The sequence below is a fragment of the Schistocerca nitens genome, chromosome 3, assembly GCF_023898315.1.
Source record: "Schistocerca nitens isolate TAMUIC-IGC-003100 chromosome 3, iqSchNite1.1, whole genome shotgun sequence".
In the NCBI taxonomy this organism is placed as follows: Eukaryota; Metazoa; Arthropoda; class Insecta; order Orthoptera; family Acrididae; genus Schistocerca; species Schistocerca nitens.
The window spans coordinates 983,187,227-983,207,378 of NC_064616.1; the positions used below are offsets into that span (position 1 = coordinate 983,187,227).

Below are 20,152 nucleotides of genomic sequence, written 5' to 3' on the forward strand. Positions count from 1 at the left end.
CCCTGGAAGTATTTCACCCTTTTTTGTAGAAATTACGTTCAAGATCACTGCAATAGCTCTGCAAAATGTTCATGCTACAAAGTAAAGAGTATCTTGATCACATTTCAATGTTTTAAATAATTCTATTCACAAAAACATGAAAATTATCATTTAAAATGTTACTTTGTGGGCTGAAGCTTGAGAAATTACTGTATTTTGTAAAACTCGAAAATAAAACCACATACTATTTTTTATTCAGCATTTAATGATTGTGGAAACACAGTTAATCAACACAAAAACCACCAAATCTCAAAATGACAGCTAAACATAAAAGTGTGTAAAAATAAATGAAGTAACGGTATACACAGAAGTAACTGATGGTGGAAGACAGATGGCAACCTACGACTAGGTTCACTTTAAAATGTTTTATAATGCTACTTAAAGTTATTTCTGGATGCAAAGTAACTGAAGGTATCTTACAATCATTTCTGTAATTAAGTTAACAGAGAAATTAACACAGATTCATATAAAACAAAAGAACAGCATAAAAACCTCCAACAAAATTTTAAAGCAATGCCTGTAGGCTATTATTATTTACAACAGTCATCAATTTCATTGCAAGAGAAATGATAAATGTTGCATAGTGTCCAGGTACTTTGCATTAACACACGTTTAAATACATGCTTTGGCTTACGATTTGCCAACAAGAACACCACCTGCACGATGTCTTGGGCCATCCGTAATCTCTCCAGCACTATGATCCTGTTCCTTTAGGTCACCACTAAATTGTTGTCTATATGCTTTTATTTCTTTATCCTTTCCCTTTACATCATCAGTGACATCTTCAATGAATTTCACCAACTGTTTAAAAAAAAAAATACAAATATATTACCCACTCAAAATTGAATTTCTGCAAAATAAATTTATCAGTCACAAAATTTTCTTGGCTTAACGAACTATTACAATGAATAAAATTTTCAGTTCAGCAACACACTACACCAGGGGCACAGGAAAATGAAATTATACAAGTCAACTCTATTACACATGTGGGTACTGTTATGAAAATGTCAAGGAGAAAAATCTGCAACTAACACTGAAGATGGCAATGATACTGACAAAATGTGTCTGCTATATCACTACACACTCCACATACTTTTAAGTTAATGTTTAACTTTATTTGCAGAACAATTTTGTAATTCTGTTCTGTGTGCTTTCTTCAAATTGATAAATTGGAATACTGCACCATCATAAAAGTTCTTATTTTGGAATGCTTAACACTAAACTGATGTTATCTACATCTGAATGGGACGATACAGACATTGCCTCATATGAACGTATGGTTCTATTGTGGAACATTCTTCACAGATCATTTTATTTCTCTGATAAATTAGTAATATATGTCATACAAGTGTAACAGACATGACTGACTGTAGTTCAAAGTTTCTCAGAGGACAACAACTATTTTCTATTAGTTTGATCATCGTACTCACCATTTCATCAGCCCCCCCCCCCCCCCCAAAGAATACTTTGTGTTTTCTCTACCTTCTACACACCCTTCTTTAAGGCCTGTGTGTTATGCATGCCTTAAACCCACAGAAAACGTCCCAAGAAAGATATGCTGACTACTAATTACTTTGCAGATAGCAGTAGTCAGTTGTGGAAGTAGTGAATAACACAATAAAACTCATCAGCTTTGACCAGTAGCTATCATAATAGCAACTATTTGTCTGTACTATGCAACCAGCATAGTGACTGACACCATACAATCACACACATTTTAACTGTATAAGGATCCCAGTGAGAATATGAGGCTATGGGTGGAATGTGGTTATCAATGGCTTCAAACATATAAAAAACTTGTAAACATCATATTACAGTTGGGAAATTAGGAAAAGTTCTATATGTAGAAAACTGGAAAATTTTTCCAAACTCCATTTGCTTCACAAGGTACCTATATACACCAAGTAAAGAATCTCTTCTTTTCACATATGTGAAGGTGGTTGTCATGACAATAGAAATGGTTACACATTTGTACTATGAAATAAGTGTCTAGAGTTACTTTCATTTTCCCTGTTCTATATTTTGTAAGTGTCAGGACATGAAGAAAAGGCTTACATCTCTTACTACAGATCAAATATTTAATCAGTTTAATACAACCACTGTATACAGTACAGAGCAATTATTTAAGGTAACAATGAAACATATATGCCCAAAGGAACTATCACAGCACTCTGAGTATCATAAACTTAATAGGATAAGAGGTGGATGGGGAAGATTGAAAATCAGCTCTACAGGAATCAATTTGGCTTCCATAATCAACAAAATTTTAGGAAATGGAATATCAACATCACTCCGGCTGGTTTGAAAACTTGCTAACACAGCTCTCTCTATTTGATTCTCAACAGAGAAAACAATCTTCAGATGTGAAAGTAGTAGTAGTTGTTGTCGTCTTTAGTCCAGAGACTGGTTTGATGCAGCTCTCCATGCTACTCTATCCTGTGCAAGCCTCTTCATCTCCCAGAACCTATTGCAACCTACATCCTTCTGAATCTGCTTAGTGTATTCATCTCTTGGTCTCTCTCTATGATTTTTACCCTCCAGTACTATATTGGTGATCCCTTGATGCCTCAGAACATGTCCTACCAACCGATCCCGTCTTCTAGTCAAGTTGTGCCACAAACTCCTCTTCTCCCCAATTCTATTCAATACCTCCTCATTAGTTATGTGATCTACCCATCTAATCTTCAGCATTCTTCTGTAGCACCACATTTCGAAAGCTTCTATTCTCTTCTTCTCTAAACTATTTATCGTCCATGTTTCACTTCCATACATGGCTACACTCCATACAAATACTTTCAGAAATGACTTTCTGACACTTAAATCTATACTCGATGTTAACAAATTTCTCTTCTTCAGAAACGCTTTCCTTGCCATTGCCAGTCTACATTTTATATCCTCTCTACTTTGACCATCATCAGTTATTTTACTCCCCAAATAGCAAAACTCCTTTACTACTTTAAGTGTCTCATTTCCTAATCTAATTCCCTCAGCATCACCTGATTTAATTCGACTACATTCCATTATCCTCATTTTGCTTTTGTTGATGTTCATCTTATATCCTCCTTTCAAGACACTGTCCATTCCGTTCAACTGCTCTTCCAAGTCCTTTGCTGTCTCTGACAGAATTACAATGTCATCGGTGAACCTCAAAGTTTTTATTTCTTCTTTATGTATTTTAATACCTACTCCAAATTTTTCTTTGTTTCCTTTATTGCTAGCTCAATACACAGATTGAATAACATCGGGGACAGACTACAACCCTGTCTCACTCCCTTCCCAACCACTGCTTCCCTTTCATGCCCCTCAACTCTTATAACTGCAGTCTGGTTTCTGTACAAATTGTAAATAGCCTTTCGCTCCCTGTATTTTACCCCTGCCACCTTTAGAATTTGAAAGAGAGTATTCCAGTCAACACTGTCAAAAGCTTTCTCTAAGTCTACAAATGCTAGAAATGTAGGTTTGCCTTTCCTTAATCTTTCTTCTATGATAAGTCGTAAGGTCAGTATTGCCTCACGTGTTCCAACATTTCTACAGAATCCAAACTGATCTTCCCCAAGGTCGGCTTCTACCAGTTCTTCCATTCATCTGTAAATAATTCGCGTTAGTATTTTGCAGCTGAGACTTATTAAACTGATAGTTTGGTAATTTTCACATCTGTCACACCTGGTTTCTTTGGGATTGGAATTATTATATTCTTCTTGAAGTCTGAGGGAATTTCGCCTGTCTCATACATCTTGCTCATCAGATGGTAGAGTTTTGTCAGGACTGGCTCTCCCAAGGCTGTCAGTAGTTCTAATGGAATGTTGTCTACTCCCGGGGTCTTGTTTCGACTCAGGTCTTTCAGTGCTCTGTCAAACCTTTCACGCAGTATCATATCTCCCATTTCATCTTCATCTACATAGTCTTCCATTTCCATAATATTGTCCTCAAGAACATCGCCCCTGCATAGACCCTCTATATACTCCGTCCACCTTTCTGCTTTCTCTTCTTTGCTTAGAACTGGGTTTCCATCTGAGCTCTTGATATTCATGCATGTGGTCCTCCTCTCTCCAAAGGTCTCTTTAATTTTCCTGTAGGCAGTATCTATCTTACCCCTAGTGAGATAAGCCTCTATATCCTTACATTACTCCTCTAGCCATCCCTGCTTAGCCATTTTCCACTTCCTGTCGATCTCATTTTTGGGACGTTTGTATTCCTTTTTGCCTGCTTCATTTACTGCATTTTTGTATTTTCTCCTTTCATCAATTAAATTCAATATTTCTTCTGTTACCCAAGGATTTCTATTAGCCCTCGTCTTTTTACCTACTTGATCCTCTCCTCTGCTGCCTTCACTATTTCATTCCTCAAAGCTACCCATTCTTCTTCTACTGTATTTCCTTCCCGCATTCCTGTCAATTGTTTCCTTATGCTCTCCCTGAAACTCTGTACAACCTCTGGTTCTTTCAGTTTATCCAGGTCCCATCTCCTTCAATTCCCACCTTTTTGCAGTTCCTTCAGTTTTAATCTACAGTTCATAACCAATAGATTGTGGTCAGAGCCCACATCTGCCCCTGGAGATGTCTCACAATTTAAAACCTGGTTCCTAAATCTCTGTCTTACCATTATATAATCTATCTGAAACCTTCTAGTATCTTCAGGGTTCTTCCATGTATACAACCTTCTTTCATGATTCTTGAACCAAGTGTTAGCTATGATTAAGTTATGCTATGTGCAAAATTCTACCAGGCGACTTCCTCTTTCATTTCTTAGCCCCAATCCATATTCACCTACTACGTTTCCTTCTCTTCCTTTTCCTACTGTCGAATTCCAGTCACCCATGACTTAAATTTTCGTCTCCCTTCACTATGTGAAAGTATGTTCAGGTAAACCCAAAGGAATTTTTACAGAATCACTACTTTTCGCAATACATCTAAAGAAGCTGCTGGATAGCACTGTGGAAGCTCAATGAGGTTCCTTGTGCATGAAGCTAGTGTCTACAAGAAGCCTTGATACCAGAAAACTGTAGCAAAATACAAAAAGACCAGCACAGATTGACACTTTATGTGGGCACTAGCAGCTTACTTGACACAAAAGAATTTAACAATGTGCAGAAATAAATAAATAAATGGAAATCTCTATTATTGTTTTATCAATGGTTACCCATTAATGGGGTCATAAAATAACTGATGATGGTCGAAGTAGAGAGGATATACAATGTAGACTGGCAATGGCAAGGTAAGAGTTTCTGAAGAAAAGAAATTTGTTAACATCGAGTATAGATTTAAGTGTCAGGAAGTCTTTCCTGAAAGTATTGTATGGAGTGTAGCCATGTATGGAAGTGAAACATGGACGGTAAATAGTTTGGACAAGAAGATAATAGAAGCTTTCGAGATGTGGTGCTACAGAAGAATGCTGAAGATTAGATGGGTAGATCACATAACTAATGAGGAGGTACTGAATAGGATTGGGGAGAAGAGGAGTTTGTGGCACAACTTGACCAGCAGAAGGGATCGGTTGGTAGGACATGTTCTGAGGCATCAAGGGATCACCAATTTAGTATTGGAGGGCAGTGTGAAGTGTAAAAATCGTAGAGGGAGACCAAGAGATGAATACACTAAGCAGATTCAGAAGGGTGTAGGTTGCAGTAGGTACTGGGAGATGAAGAAGCTTGCACAAGATAGAGTAACAGAGCTGCAGCAAACCAGTCTCTGGACTGAAGATCACAACATATCTAGGTGAATGTGTCCAATGCAACTGAAGGTGAAACACCCACATAAAACTCAGTTAATGAGGTGACTTAGAAAAACTCAGACACATTCTTGAACGCACTATGAGGTAGAATCAGCAGAGATAAACATGCCCTATTTATTTAAAATACTGCCACAGTATGACAGATTCATTAGGGTCCTGTACCTCAATCAGTAGAAATGAAACCCTTATAGGACCACTTTGTCGTTTGTCAGTCTGTCCATCTGTTAAGACCCATTTCCTCAGGAATTACAATAGCAGACAAAAAATTACACAAAAAATTTAAGCTTAAAACATTCTTGAAAGAGTTGGAATTCCCAGGACCGATATCTTGCCAGTAATGATATTGTTAACAGGCAAAAATGGTCAAGATTCTTGAATCCTGGGATGGGTGAAGTATCTATATACATAATTAAATTTATAAGGAACCATCAGAGTGAGAGTCCAACTCACACTTGGCCTTTTTTTTTAATAGGTGTACTATTTTTACTGTCGGCTTATGTTTCAAATACATCATAATCTTTAATTTTATGTTTCATTTTTTCATACATGGTGTAGGAACCCTATTGGCATTCAAAACTGTTTCCAGTCATCTCAGAAAGGATAAATATAGGTGATGTATGGTTTTGAAGGCAACCTTACAACATTCTACCTGCAAAATTGTTACAAGTACAGGTGGCAACAACAGAGATGGTAGCAATAGTACACTCTTCTCTCCAAAGTAGACCACAACAGCTCAATAACTTTGAGACATGGTGACTGTGCTGGCCAGGGGAGATGCAACAATTCAACCTAATGCTTACAAAACCAGTTGTGAGTTATAGGAACCGTGTGAACAAAGGCCCTGATCTTTGAACACTGCATCACTATTAGGGAACAAACTTTGTAGCATGGGATGGAGTTGATGAGCCAAAATGTTCTCATAACCCTTGGCAGTAATGGGACCTTGTAGAGCAAGCACTGGGCCATGGAATACCACTATATAGCTCCCCGAATTATCACTGAGGACCCTCCATGTCCCATTCTTGGGACATAAACTCAGCCAGAAGTTGGAAACCATGTGAGCCAACATTCATCTGACCAACTTTTCTTCCCCCCCCCCCCCCCCCCCCTCATTGCTCTGTAGCCCAGGTTTCACAGCTTCAGCGCCATGATTTCCTGTCATGGGAATTTGCATCACTCTTGAGTAGTTATGGAATTACAGCTCGTCCTTGAACTCCCTGCTTATGGAGCTGTCTTTGTGTTGTCTTGGTGCTGATGGGATTCACGAATGCAACATTTAGGTCTACAGTGACTTTTGCTGCTGTCTTCCTCTTTCCTGTCACAATCCTCTTCAATGATGATCAGTCACAATCACTCAACACACAGCTTTGTCCACATTGTGACTTAGCTGATGATGATCCCGCGCTTTCCCTGTAGGCAGTTTAAATCTTTGATACAGTGTCTCTTGAAACACCAAACACTTCGGCTCCCATTTTTATGGAAGCACCCATCATACAAGCACCAACAATTCACCTATGTTCAAATTTACTTTTCTCTGATATAATATACTTGCAACTACACAGAACGTTGTCCTGACTACAACTGACACTTGTAATGCATTGCAACATTGCCCAGGCACCATTTGTAGTCATATACAACCTGTAAACTTGGCTGGCATCTGCATTTATGTTCAAGCATGTATTTCTCGCAGTGTTTACATATTTTTGTCCAATCCTTAAAGATATGAATAGATGTTTACTGCAACAATAGAAACTGATTATAAACTTATACAGTTAAGCAACAGTCAGAGTCTCACTTTATTTTTCCACATCGATTATTATTACAACGCATTTTGGCAGACAACCACCATTATCAGATGCAGTCTGCCAAATTGTATTAGAACAATTGCTGACAAAAAATGAAGTGTGATCAAGACAGATTTTCTTACAATACATACATGAGCACCATTCATGATGACATCTATCAAGACTTTTCATCTTTCATCATCATGGTTATGTAACAAAGTAATTGTTTTTTTGTCAGTTGATCACATGTCAAATATGATTCAATCACAGTAGACTTCTCTATCGTGACAGTGCCACACTTCACAGAGAATGAAGATTCAAAAAAGAGCTGTGTGCTTGGTCATTGACTAGTTGAATATAATACAAGTGCCCAACAGATATGCTCAAACAATTCCTTGAGGAAAAACATATATTAGGTTTAAACATCTTATGAATGACAAGCTCATTAGAGAACCAGTCTTCATTTTCATTCTCAAGGAAGCTATCTTGGCATCCAATTCAATTATTTTAGCACCACACTGTTCAGAAAACTGTTCCCCAGCAGTACACATTACAAGATAGCATCCCGAGTCATGGATACGCTTCCTTTTATAATCCAAACAATCAATTTTTCAAGAAGAACCAAGCAATAAAAAAATTCCACATACTAACAAAATATCCACAACAGCATTTTTTTTTTTACTGTAGAAAGTTGAGCTTATACATTGGCTTACCAACAGCCACATCATTTGTGAATGTGATGGCAGAGGAAAGTAGACAATGTTTCCACCAAAACAACCTGCAAGGTGGCTTGTGTAATATAAATATAGATGTATAAAAAGTCTACTCACTACCTGGCAGCAGAACACACACATGAAAGACAGTTGTCAAGAAACTCAATGTGGGACCTTAGTTTTAATAGTGTGTTCTGTCGCCGCTTGGTGAGTAGATTTTTTTATCTATCCAATTAAATAATTTTGTCAATAATTGATTGTTTGCGTTGTTATATTAGCCCATGTGGCCATCATTCCTTCTTATGTAACCCTCTTCTCAGCCTTTTTCGTTGTCTCTTTACTACCTTATGTGCTAGGTAATCCATTCGTCTGCACTATCTAAACTAAGGTCCCACATTCAGTTTCTTGACAACCATCTTTTATTTGTATGTTCTGCCCCAGCTTGGCGAGTACACTTTTTTACCTATCCCAATTAAATAATTTTGTCAATAATTGATTGTTTTCACTGTTATAAATGTAGATTTAAATGAGTTGACAGGCAGGGTCTATGAATCTTGTTTTCTTTTCATGAGTGACCACATTTGTAGTAAATCTAGTCATAGTCTTGAAGCAGGTTTTTCCAGAGACAGATTTTGCACTATTTCACTGTCTCCAACTTGCTCCGGTTGAATGGGAAGCACAAGAAGTTCAAATAGGTTACAGATCTGAATGTCCTGTTATAAGTTTGATACATCTGGATACAAAGATCTTCAGGAAGTGTGCTTCAGAAACATTATACATATAGAGAAGAAAGAAAGTGCCTAAAATCTCCTGCTATATTTTGAATGCACACGAATCAAAAATTTCCAATCAATACTGCTGAATTGTGTTCAAAGTTCACTTTGTGATTAGTTTGATATAGTGTACTGTTTTCTAATTAACATCTACATCTACGTGATTACTCTGCTATTCACAATAAAGTGCCTGGCAGAGGGTTCAATGAACCACCTTCAAGCTGTCTCTCTACCACTCCACTCTCTAACGGCATGCAGGAAAAACGAGCACTTAATTTTTTCTGTGCGAACCCTGATTTCTCTTATTTTATTGTGATTATCATTTCTCCCTGTAGGTGGGTACCAACAGAATGTTTTTGCAATCTGAGGAGATAACTGGTGATTGAAATTTCATGAGAAGATCCCATTCCAACAAAAAACGCCTTTGTTTTAATGATTGCCACTCCAATTCACTTATCATGTCTGTGGCACTATCTCCCCTAGTTCGCGATAATACAAAACAAGCTGCCCTTCTTTGTACTTTTTCGATGTCATCCGTCAGTCCCATCTGATGCGGATCCCACACCACACAGCAATACTCCAGAATAGGGCGGACAAGCGTGGTGTAAGCAGTCTCTTTACTAGACCTGTTGCACCTTCCAAGTGTTCTGCCAATGAAATGCAGTCTTTGGTTGACTCTACCCACAACATTATCTATGTGATCATTCCAATTTAGGATGTTTGTAATTGTAATCAAGTATTGAGTTGAATTTACAAAATTCAGATTTGTGTGACGTATCGCATAATAGAAATTTAGCAGATTTCTTTTAATACTTACGTCAAGAACTTCACACTTTTCTTTAGTCAGGGTCAATTGCCACTTTTTGCACCATACAGATATCGTATCTAAATCCTTTTGCAATTCGTTTTGGTCATCTGATGACTTTACAAGATAGTAAAAGACAGCATCATCTGTAAACAATCGAAGACGGCTACTGAGATTGTCTCCTATGTCGTCAATATAGATCAGGAACAATAGAGCGCCTATAACACTTCCTTGGGGAACACTGGATATTATTTCTGTTTTACATGATGACATTCCGTCGATTGCTACGAATGTGACCTTTCTGACAGGACATCACGAATCCAGCCTGTGAGGTAACGGGTGAGTTGTGGCACCCTGGAAATATTCTACGTTCGGAGTTGGGGGCAGCCATACAGGATGCTCGTTAGCAACCGTGTGATGCCACACAATAGCTGGACCACGTGGTTGCTAGCCGACCGCGTAGTTGGGAATTCCTTGATGACGCTGTGTCAATGAAAGAGATTTTTATGCCGAGAGTGCCAAAGATGTCGGACTTTGTGGAACCTTAATGGCAGACATTTCACAGTTTGTATAGAAATTAACAGTAGCCAGATAAACCATGATACCTCAAAAAGAAACATGTACATTACCATTATTTGCATGACGATTGTGATGGTGTTATCAGATTTTCAATACCTTTATTAGTTCAAAATTTAGTGTGTGAATAAATTAAATTATACAAGTAACATCCAGCAACAAATTTCCAAAATCTAAACAGTTAATCCGATTTTGTCTATCAACATGTCTTTAGAAAGCTATTAGTGTAAACCAAATTGGTATGAATTTCAGGCATGTAACTTAAAGTACACAAGTTATTGGAGGTCAAAGTGGCGTATTACTACTTATTGCGGCAGGCCACAAGTACTTCACAATTACACAAAAAAAACGGTAACAGCATGCTTATAAATATATTTATTCATCTATGTCTTTGTTTATATCCGATATATACTATTAATGAAGAAATTGGTTAAACATTTAGTGTGTTTTAGAAAGCACAGAGACATTAGCCTACAGGCCTACCTTTTGTTTCTATTCCTTCGATATATGTTTATTTGATTTGTTTATGTATTTAATAATGTGTGTTAGAGCATGTTTATGGTCCAGCCATAGGAATAGTCATTTAATTTCAAGTTATTGAAATATAAATCCAATATTTCGTATGTGTTTCAATATGTTTGAGAGTGTGCGTTGGCTTTGAGACATGGCGGGAGTGCTCCAGCCAATCACAGGGATCATTCCAAAAAGGACACGTGGAGAGACTTATGGAGGCTGGGGAGTAGCATCATTTTCCAGAGAGAACAGGGGGAGTTCTGAACAGTGCGGCACGAGGGACAGGCACACAGGACATGGGAGAGTCCTGGACATTACAGTGCGACGGATGCAGAGTCACGGGAATGACTTGCCGGAGAGTGGAGCAGTTTTGCGCATGGTAGTGGGAGACAGAAATATTTCTTAGTGCCGACTTGTGCACTTGCGAGTTTCCGTGGCTTCTGCAGTGAAGACGTAGTATGCATCACAAGTGAATATCTCACGAGCTATGTTGTGATTCATAACTAATTACATGAAGTAGGAATCTACTGTTTCCCTGGTATTCAACTTATATTTTATTTAATTGCTGGACCATCGACACCAGTTGTGCATCGCAAGCACACTTTTTCTGAATCCGGCTAACTACGTGTCAATAAATCATTTTCTTTGAGGTACTTCATAATGTTTGAATACAGTATATGTTCCAAAACCCTACTGCAAATCAAAGTTAGTGATATGGGCCTGTAATTCAACGGATTACTCCTCCTTCCCTTTTTGGGTATTGGTGTGACTTGAGCAATTTTCCAGTCTTGAGGTATGGATTTTTCTGAGCGAGCGGTTGTATATAATTGCTAAATATAGAGCCATTGTATCAGCATAATCTAAGAGGAACATGACTGGTATACAATCTGGACTGGAAGTCCTGTTTTTATTAAGCGATTTAAGCTGCTTTGCGACACTGAGGATATCTACTTCGGTGTTTCTTAACTTGGCAGTTGTTCTTGATTGGAATTCTGGAATATTTACTTCGTCGTCTTTGGTGAAGGAGGATGAAACTGTTAGAAGGGTATGGAAAGGTCTGCAGATAGTGACTTTCCTTAAAGTAATAGAAATGCGGTAAATTTAAATGTGGAAAGCAAGAACATTAAATTGTGAACAATGACATATGTATTTTCCTTTATATAAGGAAAACAAATACTGGCTCTGTTCAATTATATAAAAATGAAACACTTTACAATCATTAAATCTGCAGTGATGTGCAACGACTGTAATTTGTGCATGTTTAACTTCCTGTTGCTCAGTTATTCAGACTATCCCTCCAGCAGTTCTCTGATATCAATATTCATAATTATGTGGCATGGGGTCACATCTCTGCTTGAGATAATCGAATTATTTCTTCCACTGCAGCAGAGAATGCCCCCAATGTCTCATTCAAGTAGGCAGTCTTTTTTTTTTTTTTTTTGCAGTTGTTTCTGAAAGTAGCTCACTTCTAAGCACTGTCTCTGAATGTGGGAATGTTGACACCTTGTCAAATGGTCCTTGTTTCTTAATCATAATAAAGACATTTTTGATAGCTATATGCCCTGTTCATGCCACCTATCAGGCTCACTAACGTGTTTGGGTGTTATGGTATTGTGCAAGTAAGAATGTGCATCTGTGATGCATTCTGTCGGAATTCAGAGATTCAACAAAAACTGCATAGTTGGTGGACTTTATCAAAGTCAATTGGAGAAACCTATTGGGATCATTGTCTTATTTGTTTTAACTATTTTGATTACAAGCAGATGATCAACTAAATTAAAGTTAAACACAGCCAATCATCAAGGGGAAAAAAATCATGTTTTGACCTTAATTCCTGGTATATTAAGAAGAATATGGAAGAATCCTGTGTTTAAGAAGATGTTTCAATGAAGCAAAGAGGTTGAAGATGGGAAAAGGAATATTGGCAAAGTCAAAGAGAGTGCATCAACAGAAGCTTCCACAAAATATATGGAAAAGGTTATAGAATTATTTGAAGCTCAAGAATTCAGAAGAATTCATCCAGGCAAAATGGCCTGGTGCCATTCAAATAGATGGAGAAAAATTACAGTAGAAAAAGTACTTGCTACTGAACTATTTGGAAGAAATAATCGTTTATGATCAAAACCGAATCGGACCTGAAGCAAAATTTACAAAATTTTTTAAATTACTTCTACAGTGGTATGACTGTAGATGCCAGAAGGTCCACACTCACTGTGTACTCTATACATCAGAATGTAAAACTAATATTGGTACACAACCCATATGAATTGCTGCCTAGCAAAATACTACAAATGCTGTAAATGTAAATTTGCCTTTCCTTAACTTATCTTCTAAAATAGGACTTAGGGTCAACATCACCTCCCACGTTCCAACACTTCTCCAGAAACCGAACTGATCTTCCCTAAGATTGAATTCATTATTTACCGATGTTCTGTGAATAGTTCATGTCAGAATTGAATTAGGGATAATTATGGCTTGGAAGCCTGAAAGAGGGCCAACTGTGGCTTGGGAATCCTTTATTCATATTTAGGCTGGGAAATATTAGTAAAGATATCCACCTATGGTTGACCTTGACTGCCTATAAGGCATTGCCCCTTGGCAGTGGAGTTACCTAATAATTGCAACATAGCAGCACGGCCACGATGCAGCAACACAAGGATTTCTTTTTATAATTTTTTTTATTACAAATGTACACCAAATCTTTGCAACTTGACTGCAATGACACCAACAAGAAATAGGTGTTTTTGTTTTCTGGTGGCCTTAAATGCTCTCTTTCCAGTGGTGTAAATAATCTTACAATCATGTGTCAATTTCAAGATATATGGTGTCAGATACAGATAAAATTTGGTACTTTTGTTAACTTTTGAGGCAGATAACATGGTTAATGCAGCTGTAGAAATTTTCTTCTGTTACTGAATTGTTTACAGGCATATAGAAAATGCACTGACAAACATTCATGTTTCCAGTATCCTTTACTCACTACCTATTCCTTCTTTTCATACCAGGCAATTTCCTCGTGACAAAATTTTTAATAAGTTTTAAGAGATGCTGGCCAATGGCCACTGCTTTCTGTTCAGTTATTTCTGTGTTCTGCACAAATAGTAGTAAGGGGATGACAGGTCGGAGAATCCCATTATGTCAAACAATGGCTTGCTACACTTGAGAATATTTTTTGGGTTTTCCAGTTAACAAGAGAGTGGTCTTTGGGAAAGCAACTCTAGTACCTACACAGAAATACAGATGGAGCTGAGACTTTACAGACATTCGTGGAGGTCCCTTAGGCACATTAAGCCTACAAACTAATTTTGTCCAACTCTAGAAGGTCAAGTGGGGAGCATCTTCCAGATTCAATAACTTGATACAGATTGACCATGAAGTAAGAGTATACACACTATCTTGTCATATTATTGTGACCAGCTGCCAAAAGCTTGAATAACCACCTTTTGTAGCTTGGACTAGTGTGAGTCATGCAAGAAGAGAATCAATTAGGTTTTGGAAGGTACTGACAGGGCTGTGAAACCACGTCGACTACAGTGTCATGGCCAGCTGCATTAGGTTTCTCAGATGAGGATTCACAGTGCATACAGCCAGATCTATGTTCATAGATTCTATACTAGGTTTAAATCCGGTGAGTTTGGTAGTGAGGGGAGTACGGTAAACTCATCCTGTATGTAGGGGTGGACATGGCCTCCACGGATAGATGCATACCTGTGTTGATCCACTGTGCCTCTCAGAATGGCAAGATCAACCACAGCATGCCATGAAAACATTCCCCAGAACATAATGCTCCCTTTTCTAGCCCAGTCCCTTCCAATGATTGTTGCAGGGCATTTGTTTTCAGATGTTTCCCATTGTACATGCCAATGGCCATAAGTACAATGGAGCATAAAATGTAAGTGATCTGGAAACACCATCAGTCACCACTCAGTGGATGTCCAGTTGCCATACTGATATACAAATTTCAGCCTTTATCGCCAATGAACAGCCATCAGAATGGAAGCACGAACCAGATGCCTATTGCAGAGGCCCATATGCAGTACTATTCACTGAAAGGTCATTTGCTGCACAGTTAGAGGCACCATTTCATTTCACTGACTGCATGGCCCCTCCCGCCTGAGGTTCGAGTCCTCCCTCAGGCATGTGTGTGTGTGTGTGTGTGTGTGTGTGTGTGTGTGTGTGTGTGTGTGTGTGTGTGTGTGTGTGTGTGTTCTTAGCATAGGTTAGTTTAAGTAGTGGGTAAGTCTAGGGACCGATGACCTCTGCAGTTTGGTCCCGCAAGAGCTCACACACATTTGAACATTTTGAAAGGTCATTGAGGAGACACTGTTGGTAGCCCTTTGGTCCATCTGGTGTTGGGGGTAAGTTGCTCAATAGTTGTATGGTATGTCTGTGTGCATGTATAAGTCTCTGTAGCCATTGTTCACCCTTGCCATCTATGGCCTGTGGTGCACCACAGCTGCCTCAGTGCCAGTTTTGGATAGCGCCATTTGCCATGCACTGCATAATTTAAACCTGGGAGCACAAGAACAGTTTACAAACTAAGCCTTTTCTGAAATGCTTCCACCCTTGGCCCGAAAGCCAATGATCATGCCCTTTTGGATGTCAGATAAATCACTCCATTTCTGCATTGCAACGACTGCACTGTTTTCCACATCCCTCCCGACACGCTTTATATACCCTCCACTGCTAGTGCACCCACCTGCCGTCTGAGTTGTTACGGCACGTTGATGTCTAACATTGGCTTTGGTCACATTAATGCCACTGAAAAGTGTATAAAGTTGATACCCAAATATTTTCATGGACCTTGTGATTCTTACATTTATGTGGCAATAAATTTACTGGTATTTGTAATAAATAATGTAAGAGAATTTAGAAACTCTGAATCATAGAACTAATAGAAGAATACATTCCACACAAACCATGCTTACTGGCCAATGGTTCAGAAAAGAACTTTATATTCTGATGCAAAATCAGTAACAAAATTGAAAATCCATGGGTATTTAAAAACAAAGTACAAGACTGCCTTATGAGACATACTTCCTACAATTTATCTGAACATTTCATCTCAGAAATGTAAATTGCAGTTAATACTAATGCTTAATATTAAACATATTTTTAACTTTTCCAATAAATACGACAGCACAGATGGTGTCTGAAATCAGTAGTTACACAAGGTGTCACAGGAGAAATGGTCAATAATCAGGGATATGACAGGAACAGCCCTTCTAAGAGCAACAAAGTCTAGTAAACATGTGATGTAAAATGCATACCTTAAGAGCTATGAGCAATTATTCAGTAGAAGATAAGCAATTCACATTACCTAAGCTAAGCAAGTGCTTATAGCTCTTCAGGAATGCATTTTATACCCCATGTCTAGTAGGTGTTTTTGCTCTGAATGATTGTTCCTCCCACATCTCTGAAAATTTACCATTCCTCCTCCCACACACTGCATAAATGTGTTTGTCAGAGCATACAGCACCTAAGCAGTGTAAGAGAAGTGGCCTGTTTTCTTCTTCAAAGTAGCTCATTCTCGGCAACTATTCCCACACATACACAAAATAAACTAGAAATAATCCTATAATTGCCAGTGTAGGTCAGTCTGCACTGGTCATGATTTCTTATATTAGGTTCATGCACAAATTCATAAAATTTTGGTTTTGTATGGTTACTATGGGTTTATTTATCAATTGTCATTTTTATTTGTAGTTCACTGCTGATATTTGAGTTTACACATTGTCACTTGGAGATAGTGAGTGAAGCTGTATATGCTAGAAAATGGAGTGCCTAGTGGAGAAGTCTGAACACTGCCGACATAGTCTTCTGTTTGAGTTGGACAAAGGGGTGACAGCAGTGCAGACAGCCAGAACAATTTGTGCTGTGTATGTGGATAGTGCCACTGGAAACAGCACGGCAAAAAAATTATTTTCTCATTTTAAGGACTATTGTTTTTGACATTAGTGACTCAACATTGATAAAGAGCTTCAGGGTTTGATGAAGATAGTTCAAACACATTAATCCACTATGATCCACATCAATGTATTTGAGAACAGGCAAATGTGATTAACTGTGATCATTCCACCACTGCATGCAATGGGGAAGGTCCAAAAATGTGGTGGATGGGTACCGCATGCTCTAATCCAAAAATCACAAAATCAGCAGGTGGCCATATGTGCATCTCTGCTTGCTCGTCATAAATTGACTCTTAAACAACACCGACCATTCCTATCCTGCATCATTACTTGTGATGAGAAGTGGTATATTTATGCAAACAAAAGGAATGGTTGAGCTCAAACAAAGCAGTAACTACCAATACGAAGACCTGCTTGCACCCACAAAAGATAATGTTATGCATCTGGTTGGTTGGTTGATTTGGGGGGAAGGGGCCAAACAGGAAGATCATCGGTCGCATCGGATGAGGAAGGAAATCAGCCATGCCCTTTCACACGAACCATCCCGGCCTTTGCCTGAAGTGATTTAGGGAAATCATAGAAAACCTAAATCAGGATGGCCAGATGTGGATTTGAACCATCGTCCTCCCAAATTCGAGTCCAGTGTACTAACCACTGTGCCACCTTGCTCGGTATGTGCATCTGGTGGAACATTGGTGGTGTGGTGTACTACAAACTGCTTCCATGAGGCGTAACCGTCACTGCTGACATTTACTCTTAACAAATGTGGTATCAACAACAAGGAATACTGCATGAAGCTATATTACTTCATAATAACGCCAACCCACATTCTGCAAGACTGACAAAAAACACTATACAGGAGTTGAGTTGGGAAGTCATTCCACATCCACCTTATTCACCTGACCTTGCATTCTCAGATTTTCCCCTTTTTGCTCTATTGAACAACCTTCGAGGAACTTCCTTTCCAGATGAGAATGCACTCCGAACATGGCTCGACGAGTCCTTCACCTCCAAACCACGTGATTAGTACCCAGTGTTGGGAGGCTGTTGTGAATAGTGAAGGAGAGTATATTATTGACAATTAAAGTCTCTGTAATGGGTATCTGTTGTGTTTATTGAACTTATGCAAAAACACTATGTACTCGTTCACCAACCTAATAGCATATTTTACAGAAGTTGGCTGCAATAGATGTCTATGTTTGACAATGTGTAACTGTATTTGATCCACAACTTAACTCCCATTTGCAGTGGGATGTAAGTAATTCTATCTAAATGTTGCCGTTTCCATAACAAAACTGGGTCAAACGTATCACCACTGATACTGAGCCCAAGATTTTGTTTTTAATTTTATTTGTAATTATATTTATCTCATAGTTTCTTGAATCAACAAAAGTTAAATTTCGTTGTCCTGAAAATATCCGTCACAAAATTATTTGAGGAAATACAGTTAAAGTTGACACTTCTGTAGACGAGGATGGAGGACAAAAGTTTGCTTTTTATACTGGAAGCTATTTAAATTTAAAGTTGCACCCACTGTTGCTGTTACAGTTGTTAAGTTATCTTTTGAACTAACTTCAACATTTAAAGAAAGGTAAGATATTAAGTGTACACCTAATTCGCAAAAACAGCTATGCATTTAGCGTCCCACTAATGACGAAAAACATGAGAACGGTAAATCTATAACTGAGCAATTATAGTAATTCTGTTGATTTTAGGTTAGGAGTGAGAGAACCCAATAAAATACCTAGAGAGCCATAAAGCAGTGTTTAATATGTAAATAACCATGTATAAACGTTGCAAGGAATTGTGTTCCATCCGTGACAGTTTTTTGGATTATTACTAAAATCTAAACGATTTTCTGTCATTCTTAAGTTATACTGGTTGGTGTAACTAGGGTCTTAATGGTTTACACTAATACTGTTTTAACAAAGGGCACATTATTGCGGTGCTGTGGCTGCAAATGAGAATCTCAAATGGCAAAGCTGGTCACCTGCTTGCGTACTACTGTCATGAGCACTTATGGAAAGTGGTTGAAGGTCAGTGGAATAACGAATAGAGCGTATGGCATTGGATTCCACATCTCATCACAGATGGCAGAGATCGGAAGATCCCCCACAGTGTAATTCAGGATAGGCAGCGATCAGCGGCAGATCTGATAGAGTACAAGGCTGGTGCAGGCGCAAGCCTTCCAGAGCACACCTATGAAAGGCCATTAACATGAAGCTCCACATCACACGACACCTGTGTCTTCCTGTCTTGACGTGACAACATCGTCAGTTATGATTGCAGTGGACACAGTATCACTGAGTACCCACCGTGGAGCGATAGAAATATGTCACCTGTCAAATGAATTGCATTTCTTGTTACACCAGGTTGACAGTTGGGTCCTCACACACCATCACACAGGCAAATGGCTGCTTGAAACATGCACCGCACCACAGTTGCTGGCCGCTGAGAGCAGAATTATGCCATGAGGTACATTGAGTTGCGCTTCTATAGGTCCTATGGTAGTTCTCCAAGACACCATGACAACAATTAACTATGTGAACATTATCGTGGACCACCTGCCTCACTTCATGGTTGAAGTCTTCTCTGATGGGGATGACATCTTCCAGCCGGGTAACTTTTCATGACAAGGCCAGAATTATGCTTCAGTGGTTTTAGGAGCATGATAGTGAACTCTCATTGATGCCTTAGCCAGCAAATGCTCTGATCTGTAATCACTGGAACACTTATTGGGCACCAGCTACGTGCCCACAACCCACCACCCCATAATTCGTGGGAATTTAGTGACTTGTGAATAGACTTAGTTGTTTCGTGTTCCACTGGTCAATCGCACGGTACAGTAGCCGTTATGATGTGGAATGTGTCAAGTGCACAAGAAATGCACATATGAAACAAGATTTTTTAACACACACACACACACACACACACACACACACACACACACACACACACACACACACACACACACACACAGAGAGAGAGAGAGAGAGAGAGAGAGAGAGAGAGAGAGAGAGAGAGAGAGAGAGTAACAGATTAATATCCCTATTATTTAGCCCATTCCCTTAAATGGCACAAAATGCATATACTATATTTATCGACTTATTTATTCCTAGTCAAGAATTCATCTACAGTATAGAAGCAGTTGTCAAGGAGATAAGATTTCAATTTATTTTTATTTTTGAAGATGTTACTGATGTCTGTCACACATCTGGTAATTTGTCAAAAAATTTTATAGCAGCATATTTTACCCCTTTCTGTGCCAAAGTTAGGTTGAGTAAAGGATAGTGTAAGTCTTTCTTTTTTC

The 20,152-nt window shown here is 38.6% G+C and overlaps 1 protein-coding gene across 1 annotated transcript in view; it reads right to left on the reverse strand.

Annotated features, from left to right (window-relative positions):
* Positions 1-224: 224 nt before the first annotated feature.
* LOC126248004 (prefoldin subunit 2-like) overlaps positions 225-20,152 on the reverse strand; it is a 28,084-nt gene continuing 8,156 nt past the window's right edge. The window contains exon 3 of the mRNA XM_049948585.1: positions 225-840. Within this exon, the coding sequence (XP_049804542.1) occupies positions 670-840 (171 nt within the window). The 3' untranslated portion in view covers positions 225-669. The remainder of the gene's footprint in view (positions 841-20,152) is intronic.